Source organism: Corticium candelabrum, chromosome 19 (genome assembly GCF_963422355.1).
Source record: "Corticium candelabrum chromosome 19, ooCorCand1.1, whole genome shotgun sequence".
Classification (NCBI taxonomy): domain Eukaryota; kingdom Metazoa; phylum Porifera; class Homoscleromorpha; order Homosclerophorida; family Plakinidae; genus Corticium; species Corticium candelabrum.
The window spans coordinates 459,109-476,925 of NC_085103.1; the positions used below are offsets into that span (position 1 = coordinate 459,109).

The following is a 17,817-nucleotide window of genomic DNA, read 5'->3' on the forward strand; positions in this document are numbered from 1 at the left end:
GTCTCATACCTAGCCCACGACGAATACCTTTTCGATACGCTGTGTTACTAGGCATCTCTACTACACTTCGTTCAAAATTCCACAAATGACTTCCCTAGGCAAGAACTGGAAATAGTTGCCTTTCCATGATTGTCATCCATACGCTATCTTTTGGACAACTTCCACCAAGTCGGCTAATGACACCATTCACAGCAACATAAAATTTTCTTTTTCTAGCCTCCAATGTGCTCTGTACCATACAGCAACAATTTATGACAACGCCCAAATGTGTTCTTTCCTCCTTGTTTGATAATCTATTGGCATTGAGAAAGACATCTAATTCATTAGAGTGTTTCCATCGTCTCTGCTTGAATGTAATCACGACACTCTTTTTGGTGTTGTATATCAGATGATGCTCATTTGCATACGTAGTACATATTGTAATAGAGGTTACTAGATTGTGTTGGCCACTCCTATGGGAGGGACCATAACCGCGTATATAGTTAAGAGTATGGTTTAGCCTGGGGGCTTTGAGAGGTGAATAGAGCTGTGTGCAAGGGTAGAAGGCCACTCGGTGTCTCTCAATAAGAACCCAATAGTACATGGTGTCAGGAGTGGCGCAACTCTAGAGAACTACCGGCGATGGCTACGTTCCAGGTTGCACCTCCAGAGACGTTTGATTTCTCGTCCCCTGAGCAATGGCCAGGGTGGAGTCGTAGATTTGAGAGATTCCGAACCGCTTCAGGTCTCGTGGAGAAAGAAGACGCAATGCAGGTCAGTACAATCGTGTACTCCATGGGCGCTTAAGCAGAAGATGTTTTAGCGTGTCTCACCCTCACTGAGGAGCAGAGAACGAAGTATGCAGACCTCAAGGCTAGGTTAGATGGCTACTTCGTAAAGAAACGAAACGTGATCTTTGAAAGAGCAAAATTCAACCAACGACGCCAGACGAGAGATGAACCGGTCGAGACATTCATCACAGCGTTGTACAGCTTGGTGGAGCATTGTGAGTTTGGAACACTCCGCGAAGAGCTAATTCGCGACCGCCTGGCGGTAGGGTTGCGGGATGCCAAGTTATCGGAAGCGTTGCAGATGGACTCAGATTTGACTCTTTCGACGGCAATAACAAAATATCGTCAGAGCGAAGCTGTAAAAGAGCAGCAGACTGTAGTTCGAAATGAACTACCCTTGGAATCTCAGAAGTCAACAGAGTTGGAAGCAGCTCAGATACGCCGCGTGAAGCGATCGCTAACAGGGCAACGAAAAAGCAAGCCGGCGCATTTTCAAGCCAGTCGAGTCAGCAAAAAGCAAACGAGCACACCAGGAAGTACATGCCAGAGGTGCGGCGCAGAACCTACACACGGTAGAGAGCAGTGTCCTGCGATTAACGCGAAATGCCACAAGTGCGGGAAGTTGGGACACTATGCGCGTGTCTGCAAGACAAAGAAGGTCTCAACGGTATTTGAAGTCCAAGGCTCGGGAGAGTTCGGTGATCTTTTCTCACTGAGTAATGAGAGCATGTCTAAACAATGTAAAGCATGGATGGTTCAGGTTACGTTAGATGGCGTTCCAGTCGTATTTAAGATAGACACTGGAGCGGACGTTACCGTGACTCCAGAGTCTATGTTTGGTAACATTACGACAAAGCTACAACCAACGGGAGCCAGACTGAGAGGGCCCGTAGATAATGTGCTACGTGTTCGTGGTAAGTTTACTGCAAGATTACAATATCGCCAGAGGTCATCACAGCAGGAGGTTTACGTGGTACGTGATGTTGAACGGGCGTTATTGGGGCGGCCTGCAATCGAGAGCCTTCAATTGCTAAAGAGAATAGATTCAGCAGCGAGACAGCCATCATGGTCGGTCCAAGAATAGTTTCCTCAACTGTTCTAAGGTCTGGGAAAACTAGAAGGAGAGTATGAAATCAAGCTGAAAGAGAATGCAACACCTTTCGCTTTGTCCACTCCCCGTCGTGTGCCGCTGCCACTTATGAAAGAAGTGGAGACGGAGCTTGAAAGAATGCTGAAGGAGGGAGTGATTTCTCAAGTTGAAACGCCAACTGATTGGTGTTCCGGCATAGTTGTAGTGCCAAAATCAGGAGGAAGAGTTCGAACATGCGTAGATTTGTCTAGACTAAATGAGAGTGTATGCAGAGAGCGTTTGATATTACCGTCTGTAGACTACACATTGGGTCAATTAGCTGGAGCTAAGGTGTTTACGAAATTGGATGCCAACAGTGGATTCTGGCAAATACCATTGTCCAAAAATTCAGCTCTTCTCACCACTTTCATAACACCATTTGGAAGATTCTGCTTCAACAGACTCCCATTTGGTATTTCATCAGCTCCTGAATTGTTTTAACGTCGAATGTCTAACCTTCTGACTGGAATGGAAGGAACTGTATGTCTTATGGATGATATCTTGATCTATGGAAGTTCACAAGAAGAACATGATGCTCAACTATGCAAGGTTTTGGAGAAACTGAGGAAGTCAGGAGTTACTCTTAATCGAGAGAAGTGTGTGTTTTCTGTTTCAAAGATAAAGTTCTTGGGACAAGTCATTGATCAGAAAGGAATCAGGAGCGACCCTGACAAAGTGAAAGCTGTGTTACAATAGAAAGAACCAATCAACACAGCTGAAGTGAGACGTGTCCTAGGTATGGTGAACCATTTGGGCAAGTTCATTCCAAATTTGGCAGAGAAAACGGAACCACTGCGGAAACTTCTAAGCAAACAGAATGCTTGGATCTGGGAATACCCGCAAGCAACAGCATTTCAGAAGATCAAAGAGGATCTCATAAAATCACCAGTTTTGGCTTTGTATACACCCACTCGAGAGACGGTGGTGTCAGCTGACGCATCATCTTTTGGCATAGGTGCAGTCATACAGCAGAGACAGGACACAGGAGACTTCAAACCGATAGCATATGCATCGAGGTCGATGACTCCCACTGAGCAAAAATATGCACAAATAGAGAGAGAAGCCTTGGCTGTTACATGGGCATGTGAGCGTTTTAGTGATTATCTTTACGATATGAGATTTCAGGTGGAGACAGACCATAAGCCTCTAGTTTCTTTACTTAGTTCAAGCAAGAGGCTGGATGAGCTACCACTACGTATTCAGAGATTCAGGCTTCGACTGATGCGATACAACTTCTCAATAAGTCATGTCTCAGGAAATTTTTTCACACCTGACACATTGTCCAGATGTCTAGTACAGATAACTACGAAATCAGCTCATGAGTTGGAAACAGCAACTGAAGCCTATGTCGAACTGATCATCAACCATCTTCCTGTGACGGAAAAACGACTGAAAGACATACGGGACAGACAGACTGCAGACAACACATGCAATCAATTGAAACGATTTTGCATACAGGGATGGCCAGCTAAACACTTGCTGAAAGGGCCAATCAAGAAGTATTATCCTGTATTTACAGAATTTTCAGTCCTAGATGGATTACTCCTAAGAGGCAATCGGATAATTATTCCAGAATTATTACGAGATGAGGTTATAAAGAGATTCCACACAGGCCACATGGGTATCACAAAGACTTTGTATCGCGCAAAAGCAGCAGTGTGGTGGCCAGGAATGAGTTCTCAATTGAAAGAGACAGTGGAGAACTGCACTGTTTGCAGCAAAGAGCGCAGCAATAGAGCTGAACCTCTCATTCCTACACCTTTGCCAAGTCGTCCCTGTGTCGGAACTGATCTTTTCGAATAGAAGGGACAATCGTATCTTTTCGTTGTAGACTATTTGTCAAGGTATCCAGAAATAGCGAGACTATCAGATGCGACATCAAAAGTTGTGATTGAACACATGAAATCGTTTTTTTCCCGACATGGAATTCCCGAAGAAGTTCGATCAGACAATGGGCCTCAGTATTCTTCTGCCGCCTTTGCAAAATTCGCAAGTGAATACGAATTTTCGCATATTACTAGCAGTCCGCTACACCCTCAGAGTAATGGCGAGGCTGAGCAGATGGTCAAAACTGTGAAGAGTCTTCTCAAGAAAGCAACAGATCCATATTTAGCATTATTGGCATATCGAGCTACATCACTAGCGAACGGATTTTCACCATCAGAATTACTTATGGGAAGACAGATTCGATCTGTTGTGCCGAAATTACCTCACGTTTTACACCCAAGAGTACTTCCTTGGAAGGAGATTCAAACGAAAGAAGCAATTGGTAAAGAAGACCAAAAAAGAAGATTCGACAAGTGACATGCAACTAGAGTGCTGAAACCTTTATCTGAGGGCACTACTGTTTGGGTGAGAGACCGGCGAGAACAGGAAAAGTCTTACAAGATGAGTCAACACCAAGGTTATATCGGGTGCAAACTCAGTCAACAACTGTTCGAAGAAACAGACGACTTCTAGTGAACATTCCACCATCACAACAGGAGGAGATTCCAGAGAAGACACCCCAACCTCACTTCGAATCAGCACATCATCAAACGGATACATCTACATTTACTACTCAAGAAAGCCGAGTCCGACAGAATTCACCAACACTCAGGACAAGGAGCGGAAGACGAGTAGTGACTTCTAAACGTTTAGACTTATAGAAAGTAAAAAGTAGAGTTGCATGCTTTGAGAAGGGAGATGTTGGTAAGGCAGTTTATTGACTTGAGAAAGGGGATGTAATAGAGGTTACTAGATGGTGCTGGCCACTCCTATGGGAGGGACCATAACCACGTATATAGTTAAGAGTATGGTTTAGCCTGGGGGGCTTTGAGAGGTGAATAGAGCTGTGTGCAAGGGTAGAAGGCCACTCGGTGTCTCTCACTAAGAACCCAATAGTACACATATATCTAACATTTGTTGTAATCCAGCAACATTTGGGGACACTAGTGTTATGTCGTCTGCGTAAGTCAAGCACCCGAGGTAAAGATCTGCTATTCTAGCTCCGAGACCAGAAAAGCTAAGCTGTGTCAAAAGATCATCTATATGGAGATTGAACAGAGATGGAGACAAACTCTCCCTTGTCGTACACCATTTCCAACGCCAAAATGTGAAGAACAGTGGTTGTTCCACTTAACTTTCATTTCTTGACATGAATACCACTTGGCAAGAAATTTAACCAAATGCGCAGGAGCACCTCTATCCAGTAACTTGTTGAACAGACAATAAAAGGAAACTTTATCATGTGCTTTTGATAAATCAAGAGCACACACATGTACTTCTTTGTTACCATTTGATAGGTAGCAGTCGACAGTCTCCTTCAAAACAATGGAACAATCAGAACATCCATGACCCTTTTTGAAACCAAATTGTTGTTGACTAGACATCAGCATACCATGCAACTTGTTACGCATTATTAGTTCCAGTGCTTTTGATATTGTTGACGAAACAGCTATTCCTCTGTAATTGTCTGGATCACTGGCATCACCATGTTTAACTCTAATGACTGGAACAACATAAGACTCCAAAAATTGAGTTGGGACTACAGAATGTCTTAAGCAAGCAGTAAAGGCTGTACTCATGTGGATAGCTAATTCAAAGCCACCATACGTAAGGTGTTCGGACTCTACTTCATCAGGTCCAGCAGATTTTCTTACTTTCAGCCGATGAAATGCTTTTTCGACCTCTTTGGGATGTATCTCAACACACCACCATGGTAGTCTTGATGTTTGTATTCAATGTTTCAGATTAGTCTCAAATATTTGACGCTCGCTATCTATAGAATCGTGTGATTGACTGTTGATAATTTGGCTAAATTGCGTCTTAATTCAAGCACTCCATCATTTCACTGTCAGACATACCATTTTGTATACAAGGCTGCGTTGCGTACTTTCTTCCTCGTACTTTCTTCCAAAACGTATCAGTATCACTATCTAAGTCTGTGGTCAAACTTTCCCACAGAAATACTAAGTATAGTTCCTAGATCTGTAGTAATCCGGATTGCAGACATTCTGTCCGAAGCAGTTTGAAATGAACCTTAGATATCTCAAATCGGAGTTAGGAAAGTTCAGAAGAGTCGTACACTACAGCAGAACACAGTTGTGATGTCGTGTTTCCTCGGAGTTCCAGACCTAGGCGCATGAGAACGAGCAAATTTTTTGGGTCCACTTCACACACACATCCCGGATATGTAGCCCGGATAAGTCTACCGTGCACGTGCAAGTTAAACTTATCCGGGCTATGTATCCGGGATGTGTGTGTGAAGTGGACGCCCAAAAAAAATTTGCGAGGGATCAGCTAAGCAAGGGTCGGTAAGCGAGGGTCTAGATTTCTATCGGCTCTGCAGATCTGATGTATAATTTGCGACAAAGCATACGCATGATAACCTCGTACCAGACCCTCTTCCTACGTTATGGGGCAGATTAGAAAGAAACATACGCTCTCGCATACTCTTTGGAGTCCAGATCGAATGGTTGCGGAGCACGTGCTGAATAATGGCGGAGTTGCAGGGTGAGACTCAACACCACGCACGCCTTCAGTTGCTGCATGTAGTGGATTTGCTGCTGAACACGTTAAAATGTTGCAGGGCACGTCAAAAAGAAGAAGAAAGCAAAGAAAGACGTAGAAACACAGGAGGCTATTGGAGTACGTGTGGCTGTTAGCTAGTAGGTAACTTGGCTATTGAAACATTTACGTTTGTGCAGGAAGAGCAAACAACTGGTGATTTTGTCATCAAGCCCGAGTCGACAGTGCCTAGGCTTTCAACGGAGCATTGGCCGTTGTTGCTAAAGGTAAGGTTGCAACTCGCGTAGCACACTGGAGCCATGTTCCAAGGGTATAAACAACGTGGGGCTGAAGCCGTCCACTTTTGAGTCTTTATTACATAACATCATGGTAACTGTTAAGAATTTAATTGTAACTAGTTGTACGGTATCCGGAGGCGCCTCACGTTTGCGGCAATCTACGTATTTATGGTAACCCTGTCATGGAAGTAAACATGCAAACTTCTTAGTATTTAGATTACTCATCTAAGCCTGGTAGGTATAGTCTTTGTTTCGTGATCATGATCAAGACAATTGAAATGTACAGTATAAGTATGCACTTAGTTTCATTGTAACGACAGTGTTAAAGTGTATTTGTGGATATATAAATTGATGTCAGCAAATGGTGATTATCTAAAGTGCTCGATACAGCGGGCTGTAGTAAGGATTGATCATATTGTAGTAGGGAATGTGTGACTAGTTACTGTAAGTGGCATTCAGCTTCTGAAGGTGTTTCTCTGTTGTCAAGTACACACAGTCCCTAGCTACAATACAAAAGGATGGGGCGACGGAACTTCACGAGGCTTTTTCGTAACCGTTTGGTCACTTGTGCAAATTGTTCTTATACTGATCTGTAGTTGGACATGGAAATAATTTTGAAGTAGGTCTTATAATGACACGTGGTGGTGGGTAGTAGAAATTTGAGGGTCGTGTGTACACATGGATATATATATATATATATATATATATATATATATATATATATATATATATATATATATATATGCTGAGAGCTCGGTGGATAGCCATATAGGACCATGCCCCTTTCTGTTGTGCGACTCTGATTAGAAGCCTCACTATGCTCGGCAATAATTGTTTCTTCCAAAGGTATACCACTTTCATTGCGGAAAATAGAGTCTCTAGCTATGCAAGTTCGTCTGTTCTCTCCTTATGTGTATGAAGTAGGATACACTAATTCAATCTTGCTTGTGTTGTCGTGGTACGAAGCCTTGTCTTTATTTAATCTTTGAAGACCGCTGAAGCTTAAATTCTTTTGCTAACTGCATTCGTAGCATTTTGTTCTATAGTTAAATCATTCATGTAAGCGATTACATTCTTCAATTATTGTTGAGTTTAGAATTTTAATGAAGCACTGTCAATTGGGTTTGCAATCCCTCCTCAATGAAATCATTACCGTAGAAATTTGAAATCTACGTGCTCTGTTGCAAAATACTTGAGGGTAGACATATCTTTGTGAGAACTGTATTACATAAACGAGCTATACAGAGCTGATCTTGAATGCGTAGAAGTCAATAGCACATAGTCATACACTGAGCAGGTGCATCAGAGTGAGCGTGGTTAGGATTTTGTTGTGGTTGCAAGAATCTTAGTCTTTCCATTTTTAGAAAGTTGTCTATGCTCTTGGGTTGTAATTTCTTTAGAAGTTTTTGTCTGTGTCAGTCTGCCACTGTGTCTGCCTGTTAATACAACAAGATACAAACATATGTGTATTTTAGTAGGAATGGCTATACAAATCAGCAAAAAGCAAACAAGCAAGTGTGGATGGTTCAATACTGTACCAAATTGAGGGTGCCATGACTAACTCACACTATACACGTTTTACAATTTTCTACAATGGTGAGTCAGTCATGGTACCCTCAATTTGGTACAGTATTAATTAAACCATCCACACGTGTTTGTTTGCTTTTTGCTGATTTGTATAGCCATTCCTACTAAAATACATTTATAATATTTTACATAGGTGCATACAACTTACAGGGTGCCTCAGAATGAACCCTGACTACAAAGACTGGGCATTATCATCGTTAGCTGAGTGAAACCAGTGTGATAAACTGTCACAGGTAACTGCGTCCTTAGCACGTGCTTAACCGGTCTTACTGTTCACTCAAGGCGATCTACTTCAAGAATGACTGGCTAGTCCTAAATGCCGTTCAATGACTGAACTAACACAATGCAATTTCCCGGATATATATATATATATATATATATATATATATATATATATATATATATACTACATCCTTCTCCCTCCCGACTATGTGACTGATATTAACAATTAAGAGGTATATAGTACAACACAATAATCTAATCTACTAAAAATTCAGTCTGTCAGGTGCCTTTTTGCTTCTGCTGGAACGGCGGATTGGAGTCATTCCTTTGCTGGCACCTAGCTTTGATGCTGTAGTTGGTTCCACGTGTGTCAGGGTTCTCCCCAGGTCATTTAGGCGTATCGGCCCGATATGCCTTACCTCAGGAATGAGCAATCAAGGCATATCGGCCGATATGTCTTAGTAATGTCTAGAGCTTAGCTAGTTTTCGAAATTAAAGTGAAGTATGTACTAGGCAAAGGAAGACGCGAAATAGGGCAAGATTGCACTTACAATACATGCATTGCAGGATAGAGAAAGGTAGTGTGCTAACCTTACGTACTCTTAGTCACTCTATACGCATAATGAGGAAGCGGAAGCCACAAGAAAGCTGAAGCTGCCAGTATCAAGTGACAAAAACGCTTGACAGGTGTACATAGCTTTCAGTTTCTTGGACAAGTGTACCGTAGTTGTATCTACTTAGATCACTATGGACCCGTGGAAGTTATTCAGTCGTACTGCTGTCCATAGAAGTAACGCCGTCCCTAGTTGTGAAAGCACGTCATTTCCGTCGAGGTCAGTACGTTATGCAGATTATATACTGACAACGTCAGCCAATGTGCTCCTAAGATCTGAACGATATGCAAATGTACCATCACAGAAACAGACGCCTACAAATTCACCTGAAGACTCTAATGAACAGGTACAGTATGCGAGAATGTTCTGTTCCCAGACCTCCAGTTCTGTTTCAGGAAGTCTAGTTACCAATTAATTAAGTATGTTGTAGGTAGCAACTACAGTGGCCCTTGAGCGTGACCAAGCTGCTCTTTGCAAGGAGTCTGAAGGCCCTAGAGAATCTGAATTGGCGTCAAAGCGACGAAAGAGCGGTGTTGATAGCCAATGGGTAAAAGATTTCCCATGGCTGCAAGTTGTGGACACTGTTAAAGGGGATGGGATGTTTTGTTCACTGTGCCGAAAGCACAGTCGTCGGCCAAAGAAAGTTGCAGCAGGGAGAGCTACATGGGTTGATCTGCCGTGTAAAACTCTTGTTAGGCAGAGTCTGAAGAAACACCGTGAGAGTGACAGCCACAGGGCAGCGATGGAAATGGAGTGCATGCTTGTGTCCTCAGGAAAGGATGGCAGTATTGCTATGGCACTAGAAAAAGTTGTGTCGGCAGAGAGAAAGGCGTTTATAGGTGCACTGAAGGCTATGTACTTCCTGAACAAGAGAGAGATTGCTCACACTACAAATTTTATGCCTCTCCTGGATTTGGGCAAGTCTCTAGGAGCAACATACCTCAATGACATGCATATTGGTGGCAATGCTAGCTACACGTCTGAGCGTACTATGCAAGAATTAGTACGAGCTCTAGGTGAAACTGTCTCAATGGAGATATATCAGCAGCTGCAAATGTCTCCATTCTTTCCTTCTGTGTTGATGAAACTACAGATGTGTCTGTAACCAAACATTTACTTGTTTATGGCAGGTACTTTTGTAATGGGGACGTAAAAACCAGTTTTCTGGGCATTCTGGAGCTCCAAAATGGTCTAGCTGTAACTATTACAGAGGCTCTATGTAAGCTATGTTCGGACTTAAAAGTTGACCTGCAAACCCAACTGTGTGGCCTTGGCAGTGATGGAGCAGCAGTGATGCTTGGAAATAGAGGTGGGGTTTCAAAGCTTTTGCGAGAAAAGGCGCCATTTTTAGTGGCAAATCGCTGTATTGCACATCGCTTGGCCTTGGCCTGTGGCCAAACAGCCAATGAAATACTATATCTAAAAGAATTCAAGGACATCCTTAATCAACTTTACCAATTTTACCAGCATTTGCCTGTTAGAACTGCTGGGTTAAAATCCATCCAAGATCTACTTGATGACCCATTGCTTAAACTGAGTGAAGCAAAGGATGTCCGCTGGCTCTCTCATGAAAAAGCAGTCGATCATTTGCACAAGTGTTTAAAATCTGTTGTGACCAGCCTGGAAAGGGAGGCAGAGGAGTGAAACAATGCTCAAGCATCTGGTTTGGCTGGTTTCATCAAGAGCTACCGGTTTGTTGCAAGCCTACACATGTTTTGTGACATTCTACCACCATTGGCCAACCTGTCTCGTGCATTCCAGAGGAAAAATATAGATTTTTCTATGATTAAGCCTCTAGTGCAAGGGACAATGGCAACCATTGAGTCTTTGTTGATGACCCCGGGTCAACATTTCAGTAGTCTGTCTACAGTACTTCCAGACTTGAGGCAGTATGGTTTCAAACAGCCAAGTTCTGCAGAAGAGGATGCATTTCAGCAACAAGTGTACAACAGATACCTTTCAATTCTTCTTGACCACATTTCTGGAAGGTTCCCTGACGCTGCTCTAATAGAAGCATTCAGTGTCTTTGACCCAGCTAAAATTGCTTTGAATTTTTCAGTTCAGGATGCTGCAAGTCATGGTGTAGATGCTCTAACACGTCTCACAGAATATTATGGACCACACAATGTAGTTGACTCTGAGGCTGCTAAGTCAGAGCTAAGACCTTTCACATGCATTGTTGCTACCAATCAAGAACTTCGGCAGCTGGCAACTCATCAGATAATGTCATTACTGCAGAAGAAAGGGGAACTGCAGGATATGTTTCCTAATCTGTCAAGATTGGCAGCAATCGGGCTGTTATTGCCAATGTCTACAGTGGACTGCGAAAGGGGATTTTCAACCTTAAAACGAATCAAAACTGATCTACGTAACCGACTTAGCAGTATGACTCTTCAGAACCTCATGATGATATCAGTAGAAGGACCAGAACCAAGTGACTTTCCCTATGATAGGGCATGTGACTTGTGGTCAGGGTGGAGGAATAGAAGACTTAGTGTAGAAAAGTAGTACTAGTAGATAGTATAGTTCCAGGAATAGAAGACTTAGTGTTGTAGAAAAGTAGATATTATAGTAACTAGTTCTAGCTAATCACTTCAGTTTGTTCTATATGCAAGTACACTGTACTACTAGTAGTCAACTTGACTTAAGGACTATAGTGTAACTTGTTCTGTTGCCACACCTTGCTGAGAATTGAACTCCTATCACAAATTAATAAATAAATGCATGGCCATTCCCACTTCCGGTCACTCATTTATGATAACCCGCTATCCCTTCTCAAATTTCTGGGAGAACCCTGATATATATATATATATATATATATATATATATATATATATATATATATATATATATATATATATATATATATATATATTGATGTTTGTAGCACACTAAAAAGTGCAGTTCCCTTAAAGGACACCACATACACGCGAATCTACATAAAACAAATAAACACACACCCACACAGACTAAATAACTTCTACGTAGACTCTATCTAAACCCTCATACTAGAGTCTTTAAGGACTTGTATGAACAAGTTACCAAATTGTGAGGCCTAGGCTTATTTGTTTGTCAACTCCATCTTGTTGTTGTTCTGGTAAGTCTGGTGCGACAACCCACTCTTCAGGTCTTCCCGGTGATACCGGTACCATTGCTCTTGAACATGGTTTATAATGGATGTACTGGTTCCGCCAGTAGGTCTTCTGGTTCACCTCCTTCATGTCTTTCTGATTGTAAGGTTTTCCGAATCTGATCCAAATATCGTTTGACTACCCTCCCATCCTCCAGTTTGATAGTGTATGATAGGGGGCCTGTTTTTGGAATGAACTACACCAGCTACCCAAGGGCGACCTTTGTTGTAATTGCTCACGTAGACTCTCACCCCGTTGTAAAGGTCTATCATACTATTCCGGTTACTCTTGTAGAATTGTTTCTGTTGCCATTCCTTTTTTTGTGTACTGTTTGCTCTAAGGTGGGGTGTAATAAATCTAAACGTGACCGTAATAATTCCGCAGGTGATATTCCTGTCGTGGAATGCGGTGTAATCCGGTAGCTGAACAACACTTGTGTCAAGCGATATGTCAAGATTCCTTGTTTTGCTAGGGACAGTCCTTTCTTCAATACTTGTACTGCTCTTTTCGCCAGCCCATTACTTGACGGATGATGCGGCGCTGTTTTAATGTGGTCTATTCCATTCGATTTTACAAAATTGGTAAACTTTTGACTGGTGAATACTGACCCATTGTCTGATACCAGTTTTTCAGGAATCCATGAGTTGAGAAAATTTTTCTTAACTTTTCCAGCATAGTTTTCGTCGTCACTGATTCTACAGGTTCTACTTCCATCCACTTCGAATGTGCGTCAATGAGTACAAGAAACATTGTTCCTAGCAAGGGTCCAGCGTAGTCCACGGCACCCTCATCCACGGTTGATGAGGCCAAGACCAGGGATGCAATGGGGCTTTTGGTGGTGCATTCCTTGTTTCTTGACAACTAGAACAACTTTGGACCTTCCGTTCGATGTCCCCATCCAGTCCTAGCCACCAGACTATCGTTCTGGCGAAGCCTTTCATCCGCGCCACACCAAGATGACCAGCATGTAACTCTTCCAACATTCGTTGTTGCCCTTGTGGTGGTACAATCACCCTGTACCCTCATAATACGCATCCCTCTTCTATAGATAATTCACTTGCTCTTCGCCAGTAAGGAGTTAACGCTTCGATTAGTGGTTTATTGGGTCAACCATGATGAACATAATATTGTACCCTAGACAGTATAGAGTCTTGTTCTGTCCATCTTCTAACATCTCTTGCCAATACTGGTGACGATTCCAGTTGCTGTAAAATTGAATTGTTTCTGGTTGTTCTTCCTCACTTGTCGACAGTAGTTGTAAGGGTAATCGACTGCAGGCATCTGCATTACCGATGTCCTGGCCTGGTTCGCAACTTATAACTGTAACCTGATAGGATTATGGCACATTGTTGAATTCTTGCTGATGCCATTGCCGGAAGAGGTGTATTTTCACCAAACAATTCTACCAGTGGTTTATAGTCTGAGACTAGCACAAACTCTCTACCAAACAGATATTGGTGAAACCTTTGTAGACCAAAAATTACTGCCAATGCTTCCCTTTCGACCTGTGCATAATTCCTTTCCGCTTTCGTCACTGTTCTCGATGCAAATGCTACTGGGTGTTCTTTTCCGTCCTTCCCTCTCTGAGCCAATACAGCACCTAAACTGTACGACGAAGCATCACAAGTTACGATGGACTCTTGCTGTGGATCAAAATGTGCTAACACTTTGGCTGACACTAACAGTTGTTTTGATTGGCGATAAGCTCGTTCTTGTTCACATGACCAATTCCACTTTACTCCTTTTCGTAACAATCTATGTAGTGGAGCTAGAACTGTTGACAAATTCTGCAAGAATTTGCCATAATACGATAGCAATCCTAGGTACGCTTTTAATTCTGTAACGTTTTGCTGTCTGGATGCTTCCGTAAATTGCCTGGATTCGTCCCTTGTCTGAATGTAACCCTGTCCTGTCAATGACATGTCCCAAATACACTACTTCAGATTGCATGAACTGGCATTTGTCTTTATTCAGCCTTAGTCCAGCTTCTTCCAATTTTGTCAATACTTTATCTAAGTTAGACAAATGCTCTTGTTCGTTTCTTCCTGTTATTAGTATGTCATCTAAGTAGACTAATACTCCTGGAATTGCTTGCAACATAGTTTCCATTGTCCTTTGAAAGATACCGGGAGAAGATGAAACACTAAACGGTAGTCTATTGTACTGAAACAGTCCTTGGTGGGTATTTATGACTACATAGTTACGTGATTTGTCATCAATTACAAGCTGTTGATATGCTCTATCCCAATCCAGGGTTGTAAACTTCTGTCCTCTTGATATTTGAGCAATCAAGTCTTCAATGCGTGGAATGGGAAAAGTATCGCATTTTGACACTTGATTCACTGTCAACCAATAGTCTCCACAGATTCTGACCTTTCCATTGTTTTTCATCACTGGAACTATGGGAGCCGCCCACTCCGAATAGTGAATTGGCCCAATAATTCTGGCTTTTGTGAGGTCGAACAATTCTTCCTCTATCTTCTCTCTCAAAGCATACAGTACTTATTTTGGTCAGTAAACTTGGAACTCGTTGTTTCCGTCACTGGCAATTTCACTTTCACACCTTGCAATCTGCCTAACCTCCCATTGAACACTTCACCGTGTAATAATAATAACTCTTCCCCAATCAATTTATACTTGTCAAATCCAGTCTCTTCCTAATAAACTCGGGCCAGAGCCTGCCACTACCTCAAGCGGAAGAGACAATCGGCGTCCATCCGGAGTGTCTACCCACACTTCCAACTTTCCACATACATTTACCGGCTCCCCAGTATATGTCTTCAGCGTCTTCTTTGTAACCTTCAATGGTGCTTCACCTTTCTTCCAGACTGACTTTCATGTTGTTTTGCTCACAATACTGACACTCGCTCTCGTGTCTATTTCCATCTCGAGTGGCTGTCCTTGTACAGTCAACGTTGTCTTTATAGGCTTCTCCTTTCCTTTGTGCAACGCGTGAATATTGCCACTAATCCACTCAACCTTCTCATTCTCATTTGTATCTGACTGTGCCTTCTCATGGCCAATTTTGCATGTACCTCTACTATTGTCCTCTTTCTGAGCCATTTTTCTCACTGTGTGACAAACAACCTTCGCATGCCCAATTTTGCCGCAACCAAAACATTTGACATCCTTGAACCAGCACTCGAACTGTTTGTGTCCCTGTTTACCAAGCGATAACAACACCCGGATATCTTGTCAGTCAGTCTGTTACCTGCTTTGGGTACTTGTCGCTTCTGTCACTGGTGTACAGGCTGCTTCTGTAACTGGTGCACTGACTCTCCTTCTGGGTTGCCAGGCGCACTCCTTGCTTCCTTCTGCTGTAACTGTGATATTCTTATTGGCTGTTTCGTGTGCAATCGCTAAGTCATATGCCCTCTTGAATGTCACCTTTTTTTTGTCAACAGCCGTCGCTGTATACGATCATTCATTATTCCTACGACTAGTCTGTCTCGTAGCATATCACTAAGCACCGCCCCGAATTCGCAATGTTCACTGAGTCGCTGCAGTTCTGCCGTGAATTTAGCGACCGACTCACCTTCTTGACGCGGTCGACTGTTAAATCTAAATCGTTGTACTATTACTGATGGCTTCGGGTCGAAATGCTCTCTCAACGTCTGTAGAATTTCGTCGACTGACTTCTCTTTAGGCTTCAACGGAGCCACTAAACTTTGTAGAGTTTGATACGCGCGAGCTCCAATCACGCTTAATAGAATAGCTCTTTGTCTATCCGCGTTGTCTATGCCATTTGCTGCAAATTATTGTTCTAACCTTTCTGCATAAAGTGGCCATTCCTCCTGTTGATTCGTAGAACTCCACTATTTGTCTGAATACTGCCGCCATCCTCGTTGCCAGATGTCACAGGTAACTGCATCCTTAGAACGCGCTTAACCGGTCTTACTGTTCACTCAAGGCGATCTATTTCAAGAATGACTGGCTAATCCTAAATGCCGGTCAATGACTGAACTAACACAATGCAATTTCCTGGATGTATATACTACATAAACATTGCTTCTCTAACACTTCCCAAAAATGTATGGTGGGTGCACTTGACACTCACAGGGGCACTTTGCTAAGCCGCTAAATCTAATTACAAAAGCTGTTAGATGTTACCCTACGAAAGTCCAACCTACTATAGGGCATATGAAGTGCACTCTCGTCAGTTGCATTCAGCTTTAATTTTAGCCTACTGGACAATTTGTAGCTGCTGAGCGCATTTTCCTAGATAGGCCTACCACGCGCGCAGCAGAGAGATTAGTCGCGCTTCCTTCATTGTCTTGTTGCAGCACCGATAGACAAGTTTTTCAACTCCTCGCATGTCCCATCACAAATGTTTTGGGTATCTGAGAACAACAGAGGAGGCTGCGAGTGTCAGTAGATGCACCTGCTAGTGCCAAATAGCAGAGTATGCGCAGTGCTGCTTCTAAAATGGTAGAGGACTCACCGTACCGTTCACCAAAATTGTGGTAGTCGTATTTTGAACCAATCACAAGACGAAGAAAACTGCTTTTGCCTAGCATGGTTTTCAACAAAGAAACATTCCCAGTTTGGTCAGAGAAAGCGTGCAGAATGAGAAACTCCGTCTGAAGAAAGTCTCTTAGTTAGTCTGACGAAATTATGGCATATTGCAAATAGATTTAAGAATAAACCAAACGGGTTTTAGAGGTTGAAACTTGGCACACATAGACAAGGAAAGCAGGAGACTTCAGTAATGCTATTTGTTTTTGCGGTAGTGCTTGTGAGCCAAGATAGAAAGGGGGCGTAAACGAGCTTATGTATTGAAACCCCAGCCATTCCTAGATAGTGACTATGCATCACTATTGATATCTGTTGACAGCACTTTAACATACTGTATCTTTTGTGTTACTCCACCCCCATGATACATCAGCATAGTCTGTGAAGTATGGGATGGGTATTGCTGGAAAATATGACACTTTTAGGTGCTAATTGGCGGCAGTGTTTGACTAATGACTACAACTCAAGTTTGCTATGACAACCTTTCCTATTACCAGTACTATCTACTAACTCTCTGTCATCTCAGGTTCACTACGGCCTTCAAATTTTGCATCAGATTTGGTGTCAGTAAGCAACAAATCTTTCAGCTTCCTGTTTCAGTTCACTATTGCTCAAAGGAAAATGGTCAAGGAGCTAGTCATCTTGTGAGCTGTCCACTACTTTTGAAATACCACAACCAAGAAATGACTCTATGATTGTGTCATCTCTGATAGCTGTCCATGACTCTCATATCCAATTCAGCATGTTTAGTTGTGTTTTGTTGAGACGCAAGGGGTAGCTCATTTGCCTAAGTGCACGCAATTTCAAAGACAAATTGTTGCCATAAAAGACACATGTGATCTCTTATCATGGACCAATACGTCCAGTGACAGTCCTTGACACTACTGACCCGTGTTGATGATGCCATTCTGTGATGAGGCACTTCTTTCTACTTTAAAAGAGCGAATTTTTCTTGTCATGACTGAGAACTCATGATCCAGAATCTAACTCAGAAGAGCACACCGTAGTGTTGGCACATAGGTGGTGGAGTCCCATTGTAGATGGTTTCTGGTCTTGATTCTCAAT

At 42.6% G+C, this 17,817-nt stretch overlaps 2 protein-coding genes and 1 long non-coding RNA gene across 3 annotated transcripts; all 3 read left to right on the plus strand.

The window, feature by feature from the left end:
* The first annotated feature begins 621 nt into the window (after positions 1-621).
* Positions 622-2,340, plus strand: LOC134195216 (uncharacterized). Its single transcript, XM_062664217.1, has 3 exons — positions 622-753; positions 829-1,684; positions 1,874-2,340. Exons 1-3 carry the CDS (start codon positions 622-624, stop codon positions 2,338-2,340), a joined length of 1,455 nt encoding a protein of 484 aa, XP_062520201.1.
* Positions 2,341-6,266: 3,926 nt separating this feature from the next.
* Positions 6,267-6,842, plus strand: LOC134195197 (uncharacterized). The gene is made up of 3 exons (XR_009972345.1): positions 6,267-6,393; positions 6,470-6,528; positions 6,588-6,842. It is a non-coding gene; the product is annotated as an uncharacterized LOC134195197 (long non-coding RNA).
* Positions 6,843-10,755: 3,913 nt separating this feature from the next.
* Positions 10,756-11,780, plus strand: LOC134195175 (uncharacterized). The gene has a single exon (XM_062664182.1). The coding sequence runs from the start codon at positions 10,820-10,822 to the stop codon at positions 11,615-11,617; it is 798 nt and encodes a 265-aa protein (XP_062520166.1). The 5' UTR covers positions 10,756-10,819; the 3' UTR covers positions 11,618-11,780.
* Positions 11,781-17,817: the final 6,037 nt, after the last annotated feature.

Bases quoted from the DNA above. Each gene is read 5' to 3' on its own strand.
- LOC134195216 (XM_062664217.1), top strand. From the start codon at position 622: ATGGCTACGTTCCAGGTTGCACCTCCAGAGACGTTTGATTTCTCGTCC. The intron at 754-828 runs GTCAGTACAATC...ACTGAGGAGCAG, and splicing joins AGAAAGAAGACGCAATGCAG to AGAACGAAGTATGCAGACCT. The intron at 1,685-1,873 runs GTAAGTTTACTG...AACTGTTCTAAG, and splicing joins TAATGTGCTACGTGTTCGTG to GTCTGGGAAAACTAGAAGGA.
- LOC134195175 (XM_062664182.1), top strand. From the start codon at position 10,820: ATGTTTTGTGACATTCTACCACCATTGGCCAACCTGTCTCGTGCATTC.